A 14902-nucleotide genomic window follows, 5' to 3' on the forward strand; every position below is an offset into this window, starting at 1 on the left:
CAGTTTTTTGGAAACAGAAATGCCAGTCACCATTCTATGCCTCTGATTCGTATTTAACCATTCTTCTAGATACTAGTTATGTTCAACATTACACTGCATACCTGCTAAATGATAGGATTGTGATTTCTTAAAAATAAATACAATTAATGAGCTTTGGCTGCAAAATTCTAGGTGCAATTCTTGGCATTATGATCCTTTATAGCATCATAATAGTAGCATTTCCTACTGCACCAGAATTTCACTTACTTCAAAGTATGGTCTAAGGCTTTTTTGATGTTTCATTTTACAAGCAAACTTCTTACTTGTACAATACTATTTTAAAACATAGCTTTTCTTCTTACCATTCAGCAAGCAAGAGTTTTGTATCCTCCCATAACCTCTCTGTAACTCTGCACTGCTCATTTGCTTCCTCTGCTTTTTCCTCTTTCATCTGCAGGAGCTTATTAGTGATTTCTCGCATAGATTTCATTTCAACAGCAGCACAATCTAATTCCTTTTCCAATTCCATTAATGATTTTACCCTTTATTAGAAAAAAATGAAATATAGACTTATATTAAAGCAAGTCTTCGATATTTTTTCACCAATGTAATTACTAAGTTCTCCAGAAATTCATCCTGAGCTGCACATACTTACTATATTAAATTGACACCATAAAAAATGTAATTTGACACAGTCCTTCAGATGAGTTACACTGACCTAAGAGCTGTTTGAGAAAGTAATCCAAAATCCTAAAGGCTAATTGGATTTGTATGAATATAGTGTATTAGTTTGTATTAAAATGTTAAGCGCATTCTGGCTATCTTAAAATAAGGTCTAAGAAAGGAAGTTATGCCATGGTGTGTGGGATTTGACAACACAAATAAATAAATAAATAAATCACAGTTTAAAAACTCCTTTCCCTTCCCATTTTCCCCACACACAGACAGTTTATCCATCCTTTGCGCAGCTGCAAAGAGCTCCTCTGAAACAGTATCAGAGTGATACAAGTTACGTTGGTGACTTTCTCAGGGTATGGTAAAATAACACAAAGCTTCTACAGCTCAGGGGTTTAGATCACATGTCACTGCTCAGCAAGAAGATCTGTCTCCCTGTTTGAGAATTATCTTACTGAAAACTAAGGTCATAACAATCAACTTCCTTCTATTTCACCAGTGCTGCTTCAAACGAGCACATACATAGTATTTTAAAAGAAAAAAAATCGGAGAAGGCTTCCTTATTTAGGTTCTAAGGCAGAGAATAAGACAAACTCACAATTTTCTTCACTGCTACCAAGATGCTTTAAGACACATTCAGGTTTCAGTGCTCTACCACAAAGGGGCCATAGGCCCTTTGAGTTCACTGAAACTATGAAATTACAAGAGCTTTGAAAAAGAATTCACCTTTGTTGTATAGCTGGAATCGTTGGATCCTTCAAGCCTATTTTGTTAATTCTATCACGTAGATCCTGAATGTTTTTAAGGAGTTCACAATTTCTTGTGGAAAATATCTTGTATAAATCATTTTCCTCTGTAAGCATCTGATCACTTGAGTGACCACAAGTCACAGTTAGCTCTTCAGATAAATTCAGAACTAGTTTTTCACACCAGGTCTCTCCCCCACATTCAGCATCTTCCAAGCAAATATCAACTGCTTTCAAGCGTTCATCCAAACATTTAGCTTCTTTTGCCATATGAGAAACTTCTTGTGCAGCCTCTCTCAATGCTTTTCCCTGTATTTCAGGTTGGCCCGAGGAATCTGTGAGACGTCTTATGGAACTCTGAATCTTCCTCAATGAGGCCATAAAAGCTTCCAGATCTTTAAGGACCGTCTCTCGGATCTGCATTTTATGGCTCATTTCTTCAAGCTGGTTTTGATAATAAAACATAATTTTACTTGCAGCTTGCAGATCTATTGGATTAAATTCGTCTCTTGCTGAACTGTCTAGATGCTCCAATTGTTTGCACACTTCAATCTGATTTAATATGGACCTCTGTAGCTCCTGAAATTGAGAGAACCACCAACCATGTTAGCAAGTGAAAGAAAATCCTTATCCTATATTCAAGCTGAACCTATGACTGAAAAACAAATTATACTGAGACAAATAGAATACATGTATATATTGTTAAAAGAGTGAAGGAGATCATTTTTAAGATTTGGGTGTTTGGAATTTTCATTGCAATTTAGGACTGTGGGAGATCTAGCTATGAAAACAACATTAAATGCAATTGAGTTTACTAAATCTGAATCATTAAGCCTATACATTCAATTAGCCATTAGCTAAGAGATAATATCATATTACGAACAGACATAAGCCACTACAAGGCAATCAAATTAAGGCAGAATGACTTTGTCATGGAAATACAGTAAATATGCTAAATAGGGTGGTTGAGAAAGAAAAACATTTTTCCTAGTCTGGATATTGGTGGAGGAGGGGGGATAAAAAAGAAAAATCAAATAAAATGGTATTTTGCAAACAAGGAATATGATCTGCACTATAAAAAAAAAAAAAAAAACAAACAATTATCTTGCCAGCAACCTCAAAAATAGGAAAAAAAGATTATGAGAGCCTGGGATTGAAACCAGCAAGCCCCCGCAGTGGACTGCTACTTCTGCCACCTCTTAGGTTCTTTTTTGTGACATTCTTGGAAGAGACTTACAGACATGTAAAAATCTCTCAGTGAAGCCTGCACACTATCTGGTTAAAGGATTATGCAGCCCTCAGGCAAACAGCAGTACTTCAGTGTTGTGAAACTTAGAAGTGCAGTGCTAGGAAAAAATGCAGGACACTTCCAGACAGATAGAGTCATTTCAGACAAAGAGTGCACATGCACTCTGCCCGAGAGCTTGAAAGACCTAAACCCTATTCAGCTTGAGAGCCAAGGGCAGACAAACACAAACTTTCAGTGCTGTGTAGCAGTCCACGTGTTCAGCGGGGACAGAGTATCAAGAAAAAAACAACATCCACTCTGCCTAATAGACAGAGCAGAGTCTAGGCACAAGATACTGATAACAGCAGAATAAATTATTGCATACATGCAGACCTTCCAAAGCCATCCTGGGGCATGCTCAGATCCCTTAACAGATGTGACACAAGGCAGCTTAGTTTAGCTCAGTAATTAACACTGCATTATTTATATCACTCCACAAAGTGACATAAAGCCAGGTGGGAACAGCATAAATCTGTAACGAAGAAAAGTCCTAACCTAAGATGAAATATTCACAGCTATGCTTTTTACAGTGGAGACTATCAAGGGTGCACACTTGACTCTACAGGTGCAACGGCATTTGAAGTGAATGGATTAAAATGCTGTTAGATGTCAGAAGTTTTGGGAAGTCTTGTGAATTGTCCCAAGTCCTAAGAGAGAAATCCCATGAAGTTCACTAGTTCCTACAGATATTAAGAACTATTCTGGTTAGGGTGTTGTCTCTGCCTCTCTGCCTTTTCCCTTACCTTTAGCTCCCTGTAAGCAAGATCACTATTCATCAGATTAAACTGCTGGATGTCCTTTTTGTTCAGCCGCTGATCTAATTCGCGTAGAAGAATGGATTCATTTTCTATTGGCAAAACGATTTCCAAAGCAGTTCTTAAAGAGTTCGTTCTACAAGAAACATAAAGAAACACAAACTAGGAAAGCCAGCAAGAAAAGACACTTGACATTTTACAGCACAAAAAGCCACAGTGATATTGTAATTGACTGCCTAATTGATCTAATCCTCCTCCTCTGGGGTCAAAGGAGTTTTTCTATTGATTAGTAATAAAAGCAGTGTGAATCCCGGTGCATTTAACCAGAAGGTTGAAGGAAATAAAAATAAGCTTGGGAATACTGCACAACAATGCGACAAAGATCTGGCTCTGAGCTTCTTGGAGAGATCCACACTATCTGCAAGATATATATGAACCATGTATAATTAAGAAAAATAATAATTTTATGCAATTAAAAAAAAAAAGAGAGAGAATTTAAAATACACAGATACTTTCACTAAACTACACTATTTCCTCCACAAGTATCCTTTACTTACAATGAACTATCCCTTTGCCAATATCATGAAATACTGTTTTATACCTGGTATTTATCATATCCTGAAGTTCTTTCCATTCTCCTTCTAGCTTGCTTCTTGTCTCAGAGATAGCAGCCCTCTCCACTTCATCCACAAGGTTTTCTAAGGCAGATGAGATGTTTCCCAATTGTGTCCAACCAGAAGTGATATCATTCTCTATCACCTAAAAGATATGAATAGTTAATTGAATTAATATGATTCTGCATTTTACAACAGACTGGCCAGTTCATAAAATGACAATCACAAGAGTTTCTGCAGAAAAAGTTGAAAATGTCAGCTTTAGTTAACAGTTTCTTTTTTTTAAAGACCCAATTCAGCTGTGTGTAAATCTCCATCAGCTTTTTATAACAAAATTTTCTATGCCATATATATTCCTGGGCTACATTTTATAAAGGTTCAATAAATATGGTTCGGCCATTTTTACCCAAGAATGAATGTAATATATCTCATTTTAGCTGTGTTCAAAAGAACAAAAAACAAACTTAGAACTAAACCAAGATCTAATGTGCTAGGTAACCTTTGTGCTCCGTTCTATGGAAGACTTGGAAAATTTTAAAATAAAAGTTCCAACATCAATTACGTGCCTTTTAACACCCCCTTAAGTTTCTCACAAACGTAATTAAGTTGTAAGTCCTGGAAGAGTTTCATTCTGCACACAAACCATTGGCATTTGATGGTTCAACTTTGAAGACTTCTTCAGCCCTGGGTTTGCTCCATCACTTAACCATTCCCACTGACAACAGAGCTGTTTTCCACAGTTATTTTTTCCATTAGATCCATTTCAGCCTGCAGATCATGAACTGATAGCCACCAATTTCTTCTTTCAGCAATACTGGCAAAACTCCACTGCTAAGTTGCAATTCAGTTCTGCTAAATGCTGAACCCTTCATTTCCCTCTACTTCTAATAAATCTGGTTGTAAGGATGCTCCTTACCCCTTGGCAACACTCATAACACATGAGTGATGGTGATGGCTCTACACGAAAAAATAACAACTTAGGCATCAAATATGTTTTTAAAAGATGAAGACTTACTTGTAGTTCATGCAGTTTATTCTGAAGACATGAAGTATCTTTTATTTCATCAGTAAAGGCGGATGCTACTTTCTCTCTGCTTATTTGTAAAAGTTCCTCCAGGTTACTTCTTTTTGTGTTATAGCTAAAGAAAGATGCAATCACTTTCAGAGAGAGTATTACTTCTAATTTAAAGGAACATGGCAGAGTTTGGGACTTGCTAGCCAAGACTGCCATATAAAATAAGCAGATTCTATTGCAAATGCTTATCATTACTTAAGTCCCAACTGAATGGGCATAAATGAGCAATATATATAAGTGCTGAGAAGTTGCTCACCTGGCTAATTTTCATGTGGGAATGCCTACTGGCATTCTCCAAATTCAGTTTTATGAATGTAAAGATGTCAGTTCTTTAAAAACTTGCCACATTTTTTATTCTACACTATTTGCAGTTATTAGTAAGGCAGATTTTTGATGATACATATTTTTCTGTCCCAATAAAAGAGCAGAAAATTCTTTTTTTTTATAGATTTTTGTTTTCTTCCTACAACGCCCTGATGTTTGAAATTTTTACCTACTACAGTGTTTCCTTATTAATCGCAAAGCAATATTAAGTAAACTGTAGCAGAACAAGAACAGATTTTTGCACAATTAAAGTGTGCCTTATGTTTGACACATTCAATTAATTTATGAATGTCTAGCACTGTATCATCTCTAAATACACATACATTTTATCCTTGAAAAATTACCTCTCTAATAAATCTGGTGAGGGCAAACCACTGTCTTCCTCAAACATCTTTTCACAGGTTTCTCCATTGTGATGTTCCACATCTGTCTCCAAAACTGTTTCTGCAGCAGGTATTGATGTCTAAATAAATATTAAAAAGGTAACAATGACATTTGCATCATGCTATGTCAATACAGACCAACAGGCAACTGTGAGCTTCTGAAAGAAGCAATCACTTCATGTGTGCCAAAGATGAGAGAGAACCATTCATGAATACAAGATGTGTCTTAACTCAGTGATGAACCAAAAGAGCAGATTTTGGAAGACTTGCTTCATTCCTTCCACACTAATGCTGGGTCTCTGCACTCACAACCACCCCATCATAACTTTGGCAATCACAAGCTACGTGCGTGAATTTTTGCTGCAGCTCCATGGATATCCTTGGGCAACCACAAGGCACTGCCTTTTACAGCTTTGTCAGGCTGCTTACACCAGGTAGCTTCACATGTCCCTTGCCCTTGATTCCAGGACATACTCTCCTCAGTTTGAGACCAGCTGATGTTACGTTACACACTTCATACTTCGATAATCCGTGAGGGAACAGATTTATTGTTGAATCAGGGACCAATATCAGTAGTCTAGCAAGAAATCTCCCTTGATAACAGACACTTCCTCTGTATCTTCCAACATAACGTAAATGCAAAGGGTCCCTTCCAATAAACTACCAGTCTGGATGCTGTCTGATGAACTATCTGCAGCCATACTTCCATGAATGTTTATCCCAAATGAGACATCTTCTGCGGCATCCAAATGATAAAGAGTAATATCTTCCCTCTCTGAAATTTGATCTAAGAAATTACATGTATTCTGTTTTTCCCCATATTTTTCTAAAGCAAATGCCTCCAACTTTTCACTATTTTTCCTCTCTGTGTCATTTAAAACTTGTTCAAATTACTGGGCCGCTACGTGGGATTTACACTTGAACAAAGCTTCACATATGGCTCTTTCCAGATGAAAAGCATTCTTTAGCAAAATATAGTGCAAGGTTGGAAATTCACATCTTTTCAGGATGCCTAGGGCTGTTCCCTGTGTGTTACTTTTAATATTTACTTAGTCTAAATTCCCAAATAGAATGGGTTTTTGCTCTGTGACCAGAGGCCTGAAGTCCTGCCACAGTAAGAGTAGAAACGGAAATAATCAGTTTTTCCTTTTACCAATGATCTCTCTAGACAGAGCAGTGTTTCTTAACAGTATTGACTTCTTACCTCCTGTACTGAAAGTCTATCAGTTTGTTGAGAAGAACCGGGCTCTTCTCCATTCTCAGAAGCAACAATAGAGTCCCTATGGTTTAAAAGAAATTTTGGCTTAAGAACAAAATATGAAATACAAAGGGAAGAAAAGAAACTTAAGCTAATGATTAAAAACTAATAGCACAGCTGTGCAGGGAAGTTATCAAACATGCTAGTTTATGAAACTTAATATTAAATGTTTAGAAAGTACAGTTGCCCGTAGTAATGTACTAGTTAGTACCTTTACATGCCACAACACCTACCGATACATCTGATTTCAATGAGTCTACAACACATCATGCACTCACTGTTTCTTAGACAGCTCTCTTTTTCCAGCACGAGACAGTAAGGCTGTGTAAGTATCTGACACAATTTGTTGAAGCTTTTCTAGCTTTTGTTCACAGTCTGCAATGAATGCCTGTATGTCTGGGACAGTTTCTTTTGCTAGTCTTCCCAGTATTTTAAGATCTTCTAATGACTTGCTAAGTTCTCTCAGGCTGCCTTCATGTGAAAAAAAGGCCTAAACAAAGAAAAACAATACAATAAACTTATGTTAAGCCATAAGAATATGCAATTCTAATTATTCACATATTTTTTTTTCTTTTTCTATTGTCATCTTGGATGAATGCACTTAAAGGGTAAGCTGTCAAACCAGGAGAGAAACATTTATTTTCCTTGAATCTTTTTCAAATAAAGCCAGGAAAGAAACTGAGATTTCTGGGAATGTGTTCCCCAGCTGCATTCCCAAGACTATACTGACTCCTGCTTGATTTTGAAACTCCTTTTATTACTACAATTCTATCTACTTTTAATCCCAAGTCCTCTGGACGCTTACATTGAAAATACATGTTCTATTGACTACAGAAAAAAATAGAATTGGAAAATTTATTTAAAGTATTCCCCATCAATAATTCTACTTTTGAGTGTGAAATTAATATATTAAAAAATGTATCAAACATATGAGCAGAAGGAATGCACCTAAGGATGCTTACTTCTCTTTTCTCTTGCATATGTAATATTTGTTCAGAACGAACCCATGAGAAGCAAATACAAAAACTACACTTAATTCAGCAAAGACCAGAATTTCAACTAGAGAGTATTTTCTTACCCTTGTAAGTGGTAAACTGGCTGCATCAATGCATATCAAAGAGGGTGGAGGAAAATACTAATAGCAATGAAGTAGAAAAAACATTGCTTACGGAATATGTAAGATTCGCTATGGCTCACCCCAGTAAGTAAAGAATGAAAGTCTTATGTCTAACTGGATAATTTGTATGTGGCACAAACACAGAGGTGAAGTGGGACTACTGCACTGTGAGAAGTTACTCTCACTCGAAGGCACCTAAACCAGCTATACAACTGTAACAAAATAACTGTAACAAATCAAGAACACAGAAACATTTCTTATTTTTACACTTTGCAGAGATAAATCTATTTTATGCTCCAAGGCTGTACTAAAAAAAAAAATTGAAAAAGATACCACGCATGCAACAAGGAGATAACTCTAACAAAGAAGCTAATATCTGCAGTCAGAAAGGCAATGAAATAATTTGGGTGGCCTCTTTGTTCTGTGTTTACGTAACACCAAGCACAAACTTCCACAAACACAGGCTGCAACACTGTATATTAAGGAAGCAGGAGCAGGAAGGACAGACGATGCATTCAGAAAGAGAGGTAGGTGAGCAGAAAAGGAATGGGTCAGGTACCTCATGTTCCTTGATAAGCCCTTTAGTTTTATCCATACTTAGGAGTTTCTTCTCTTTACCTAGTTGCTTATTGATTTTTTTTAAGGTTGCGTTAAATTTCTTTTTTTCCCTTTCTAACATGAGCTGGACACAGGACATAATTTCATGATGAACTTCCTGCAAAATTCAGAACACATTATCACTATAAGATGGGCAGACAGTATTATAAAGTAAACAAAAGCCTCAGAACATACTGTGGCAAAAAAATTGTTTTTCCAAGATGCCAGGCCTAATGAGAACAGACAGTGGATTCTCCTTCCTGTATTATCTCACCTCCCATCTTTTACGAACATCTTTACTCTTTTCTTCTACTACCAGCTTTTCATGATCAGATGAAATATTTTTCAGTTGTTCAGCTGCTTTCAAAAATTTGTCAAGAACTTTATTGTCCAGAGCATTAAAAGCTTCCTGCAAAAAAGCACCATAAAGAAAAATAAAAAGAACTAAAAGTAGCTTATTTATCTAGTAAAATGACTTGACATAACATATAAAAACCATGTATAAAGCACATATGAATGGCATGTGTGGGCTACGATCACCCTTGTGTGGATGAATACAAGGGCATTCTCCACTCTTACATATCTGCCAAAAAGTTGCAGATGACAACATCAGTGTACGCTTTTTGGAGAAAAGCAGATGCTGTTTCTGTAATAACTTTTTTAAGGGAAAATTTGGTAGCAAACAAGAAAGATTAAGGTTCCTGAACTCTGATTCATTTCCAGGGAACATACGTGGCCATGTCCCACATCTACCCAGAGGCAAGTGAAAGGTCTGCACAGCTGCAACAGGACCCCGTGAGCAGTCCCAGAAGCTCTGCATTGCCCCGGCCTACAGCTGCCCAGGACTCACTGTGCAATGTAAGGCAGTACAGATTTTGGGCACTTCAATTTTTCCTGCCTCATTAAGGACCTCTTTAAGAGATCTGAATTCTGAGATCAGACACTTTCTTTACAATTTACTCTCTGGGGAAAAAAAAAAAAAAGGAGATTCAGCATTTATAGTCACACTTCAATAACGTGACCAAGAATTCAGACTTATGATTCAAGATGGGAATTTTATTTATTAATCGGGCAAAAAAATGGCTGTAGCTCGGAACAGGAATCTGTGGATGATGCAATAATTTAAGTTAAGACAGGGCACTGACTATACTGGTATACAGCTTTATATTTCCTCATTCAAATAGTCTGCCAAGTCAGCATAGGATAAAATACTAAACCAAAAAGTTGAGAATAAAACATTAATAGCTACCAAAAAAATCTCTCTTTTCTCACTGTGGTACCTTAGCTTTTCAGATGCCAAATAACACAAAAAGAAATACTTCATTCAGCTTGTTCAGAAAAGGAACCTACCTCGTATCTTGAAATATGCTCTTCAGGACTTAATTTTTGACTGACAAGTTGCACAGCCTTTGAAATGGAGGCCTCAAGATCTATCTGTGATTCTTCAAAATTGAGCAAAGCTTCCTTTTCTGAGGGACTCTTCTCAGATATGGGCAGGATGTTGTTCATGTCACCCATGACAGCCTTGGAAGAAAGAGATTTTTCAGAATACGCTCAAGTTTCATTAATTACATAATGTGATTGCTTCATTACATCACTCAAGTTTTTCAAGTTGAGATACTGATCTTTCAAACGATCTAATTTTTGCCCCTGGCAAGAGTCTGGGAGTCTGATTCCAATAGTCTAAAACCTTTTTTGTCTTACACGAAAGAAAAGGACTCTTCCTAATCAAATAATGCTAAAATTAGAGATGTCTGTGTATACAAAGCCTAATAACAATAAAGAAGGAGTACCTCTATTTTGTCTCTGGCTTCTTTAACTCGTGTCTGCAACCCGGTGGTGTGAGAATGCTGTTGGGACACCTGATCCGAAGCATTTTGCATCAGGGATTGCAATATTTCTTCTGCTGCTGCAATTTGTTCTTGGCACGAGGTTCCCCTTGCAGCCAAGCTCTGGTTAATGAAAAGCATTAGAGTCTGCACAGTATTTATGTTAAAAGAAACTGAATGAAAAAGCCAGTATTGATCACAGACAGTCAATATTTGGTCAAAGAAAAATCTTATATTTCAATTCTGGTCAGTGTATCCCGCTGCAAAATTTCGGTGTGGAGAGAAAGAAGTCTGCTGCCATCCACAGGGGATTCTGATTGCTGACACATTCTTTCTGTCAACACGATATCTTCAGTACTTTGCCTCAGAGTCAATTAGAAGTATTTTTTAAACATGCTTTCTCACCTGAACAGCTTTCCAAAAGAACGTACAAACCACACATTTGGATATGCATCATCTGATTTGCAGACACCCAAAATTAAGTGCATATCAAGACTCAGATTTTCTAGTGGTATATTGAATCCTAAAAGGCAGGAAGCAGCTGGGTATTTTGCATGCAAAAGTACTGTGCCATATTTGAATATTTATCATGAGAGTCCCTATTAGGGCTGTTTTGATCTATGAATATTCAACACATTTTCCTGTTAGAAGTTGTCAGTTAGCATTCTTTAAATTAAAATCAGTGCTTTGTTCTGGATCTTGACCTATTGTAATGCAGGCAACAAGGAACCTGATCTCTTCTGCTGACAGACACAAAGACACATTACCACTCACATTTTGGAGGCTATATTTCAGGGTGTCTTTTGTTACGCCTTTGTTTTTAAGGAACTATTGTCATACTGCAAAAGAGGCTTAATTTATAAACATAAGCCCACAAAAAGATGAATATATTCTTTTCATAACCTCATACTTCCTAATTCTGTAAACTAAACACAGTGCAAGAAGGCACAACTCAAAGTAAACTAGCACAAAGACTGGTTTGCAGTTACTGTATGTGGATTTAACGTACTGAAGAACCTCTGTGTTTAATCTTAGCACTTGGACAGAGGAACTCCAACAAAACCTGCTTCTGGTGGTCACCTTCCTACCATTAGACTATCTGCCACTGTTGCAGAAACAGCAAAAGGGAACATAAGACAGTGCTTCAGCTTCTCCAGCGCAAAGCCTGGTATCTCTGTTCAATCTCACCTTCACTGGCTAGTGAAGAAAATAAATCAGACTTTGCACTGAAGCTGCTGAGTTAGATGTATATATTTCAACCTGCCATTTGCTGGGAAGGAACAATAATCCATGTAAGAGAGACACAGGAGACAACATAATGGAAGTAACAAAAAAATCCATCACTGCTCATTGTGGATGTTTAGAACAACTGCCTATAAGCTGAGATACACAAATTACCTAGCATGCTGCTGAAAATACTTCCAAGTATTCTGGTTTTTTGACACGGAAGCCTTGACTACAGCCAAGCCATTCCAAATCTCCTGCTTGAATGGGAAAATACATGATAGAAAGTACTGTATGACGAGGGGAAATTTTAGTCTCAGCACCTTGCAAACTTCTAGTCTGCTGCGAGTGCTGTGTGGACAGGAGCAATTAACACCACTAGAGAGCACGCTGCTGATCAACAGTACCCGTGGCACTTCATTGGCACTTGCTTGTCATCTGGATACACTGACGCTGGAAGAGTCACTTGTAGCTAGCTCGTATGGGACTGATCCTGGGAAATAACATCAAAATACTGGAATTGGCTGACTTTTTACCACCTTTTACCACAGCACGAAATCCACATTCATTTCTGCTTCACCAATGAATGTGTGTTTTACTCCAGCAACAAATCTGGGCCAAAAGATGAGAATCTGATAAATGAGTATTTTAGGCTGTGTATTTCCATTTTCACCTGCAAATATTCCTCTGTCTGAGGTTCCACGGGCGCCTTGTGACCGATCTCACCAAGCAGGCATCCAACCTCTTCTGCCCAGCTGTCCACCCCTCCAAGGAGCTCTTCAATTTTCTCCACGCTCCCCGGAAGCTCCCTAGCCTTTTCCACAGTATCTGTGCTCTCTTCACCAAGCTATGATCAAAGAGAAAAATGCTGCATTTTTTTGCCACCATTTATCATCACAGCAGTAGCATTAATAAATGTTACTGAAAGGCCCAACTTATAAAATTAAGAGCTCTAATAGTCCCAAGCAGACAGGTAGTGTTGTTCTTGTGTAAGCATTCTAGGAAATGTAATATATGTAACATTAAGCAGATTGTATAGGAATTTACAGCCAGCTAAAAACCTGTCAAGTGAACTGGTGTGAAGTTGCATAATCCTAGAAATACCTATGCAGCATTAACCACTTTCTTCTAGCTGAGGCAGAGATTATACAATTTAGCAAAGGCTCACAAGCTGTCAATATATTGAGTACATCCACCTCTAGAACTAAATAAAGAGTTTTATCCTGCAATAAAGTATCCCTTTGTAGGTGGTTTTAAAATTTCGATTTAAAAAATTGAGTGTTTTCCAGAGTGTTGTAAAGAGCATTTAACTGGGTTGCAAAGACTTATGAGTGGGATGGGATGTCCCCATGTATTCTCTGTTCCTCCTGTTTTAAAACTGGCAATACTGAGTTGACTGAAAGATTTATTGACATGTGATTAACAAGCTGGTAACTTTAGAAAAGATAATTTTGAAGGCTGCTTGTTGAAAGAGTAGTATGAAACTGGTGACTTACAAAGTGTGTCCTCTTGATAAACTTAGCCCACCTCCTGTTCAGTTTCTTGAGCTCTTTGGCAATATTTGATCTGACTTGCTCTTTGCTGACTTCGATGAGATAGTTTCCAGCTTCATTTAAGGAACCATGCACTGAATTCCAGCTTGCCAGGATCTCAGCAGGGGTCTAGAGAGAGGCATTGAAATAATTTCAAGCAGAACCCTGTCATGACTTTACTTCCAAAACGAGGAATGGAAAAACAACAACAACCACAACTGCCACATATAATGCTTTCCTTCCAGGAGGCTTCCAAGTACCTCTGTCTGCCATGACAAAAACAAATCCAATGGCGTACCTCTTTTGGATAATCATTTCGTTTTTCTTCCAGCCACGTCTTTAGTAAGTGGAGATTTTCTGTATAATTACTCCAGGAAGACAGGACTTTCTGTAGGGTAGTATTTACATTGGAAATATAATCTCTGCACATAGAAATCTTTGACTCCACCATCTTAAAAAGTTTGCTAATTTCTTGAGGATCACCAGCTAGGACATCAAAAAAGGGATACCATTATACATTTGGAAATATATATATATATATATATATAGCCAGTATTTTACACAACACTTAAGTGGGAATTAAAACTGATTATGGCACATCAGTTTAAAATAGAGTTTTTCATTATCAGTTTTTGAGGAGGAACTTACCTAAGCCAGGACTGCTTATGTTTTTATTTTTCAAATCTTCACAGATGTGAGTAGCAGTTTCTAGCTGTGTTTCAAGTCTCTTTTCTTCAACGAAATTCTGCCCAAAGTGAAAAGGAATTGGCATGGGTAACACTGACCCACATAAAATTTCATGGTAGGAAATACAACTTGGGACATTTTTTTTTTGATATGTGCCTACAGCCTGCAGGTTAAATGTAAACTGAGCCAAGCCCATCCAGCAGCTCATCTGCACCTTTTAGTCTGAATTTGACCCATTCGTCTTCTGCTCATGCAGAGAGTATCTTAAATGGGAAGTATTAACTCCTGAATAGCATTGACTGAGTCACAGTCCTGCATGAGTCAGAACTAGTTATTTCAAAACATTAAGGATGTAGGGCAGTACTGAGAAATGACACCTAGAACAATTCTGGCACAATTTAATCCCATAAGTCAAAAAAGTAATGTAAGTAAAAGGTGGGTTTTCTTGCATACACAGAAATATCATTGTGCATAGTTCCTGACTCAGATCAAGTAAAATCCAAACTGGGGACAGAAAGGGTCAGGAAGAAAGAAATGGGAGCAGAGGAAGAGACTTGTGGTTTGAACATTCACTCAGGGAATGAGAGGGTTGGTCCTCAGCCCCTATTAATCTAAAGTGCGTAGCTTCTCACTCCTATAAATGTCTTATCTAGCAGGCTATAAACCAACCTATTCTGTTGTAGTGACAAAACTGGGCTACCACTTAGAAAGGACTGCACATCATGGGGTCAGGAGAGCCAGCAACAAACCTTACATTCCTTGGGAAAGTTCCCTATATTTTATCAGCCTGAGAAAGACCATAAAATATGCCCATAGAAA

At 37.5% G+C, this 14902-nt stretch overlaps 1 protein-coding gene across 6 annotated transcripts in view; it reads right to left on the reverse strand.

Annotated features, from left to right (window-relative positions):
* SYNE2 (spectrin repeat containing nuclear envelope protein 2) overlaps positions 1–14902 on the reverse strand; it is a 187598-nt gene that overhangs the window by 131129 nt on the left and 41567 nt on the right. For all 6 annotated transcript variants that reach the window (XR_013951889.1, XM_080593985.1, XM_080593984.1 and 3 more), the window contains exons 15-30: positions 14045–14141; positions 13695–13882; positions 13361–13525; positions 12538–12711; positions 10605–10763; positions 10162–10335; positions 9086–9220; positions 8774–8929; positions 7376–7587; positions 7044–7119; positions 5801–5919; positions 5073–5196; positions 4045–4202; positions 3432–3579; positions 1381–1979; positions 342–521 (exon numbers count right to left, since the gene is read on the reverse strand). Coding sequence is in view for 5 of the 6 variants with exons in the window: in XM_080593985.1 (XP_080450111.1) it covers positions 342–521; positions 1381–1979; positions 3432–3579; positions 4045–4202; positions 5073–5196; positions 5801–5919; positions 7044–7119; positions 7376–7587; positions 8774–8929; positions 9086–9220; positions 10162–10335; positions 10605–10763; positions 12538–12711; positions 13361–13525; positions 13695–13882; positions 14045–14141 (2864 nt within the window). In the remaining variant the exon portion in view is untranslated. The remainder of the gene's footprint in view (positions 1–341; positions 522–1380; positions 1980–3431; positions 3580–4044; positions 4203–5072; positions 5197–5800; positions 5920–7043; positions 7120–7375; positions 7588–8773; positions 8930–9085; positions 9221–10161; positions 10336–10604; positions 10764–12537; positions 12712–13360; positions 13526–13694; positions 13883–14044; positions 14142–14902) is intronic.

The sequence above is a fragment of the Anser brachyrhynchus genome, assembly GCF_964034855.1.
Source record: "Anser brachyrhynchus genome assembly, chromosome: 5".
Lineage (NCBI taxonomy): Eukaryota > Metazoa > Chordata > Aves > Anseriformes > Anatidae > Anser > Anser brachyrhynchus.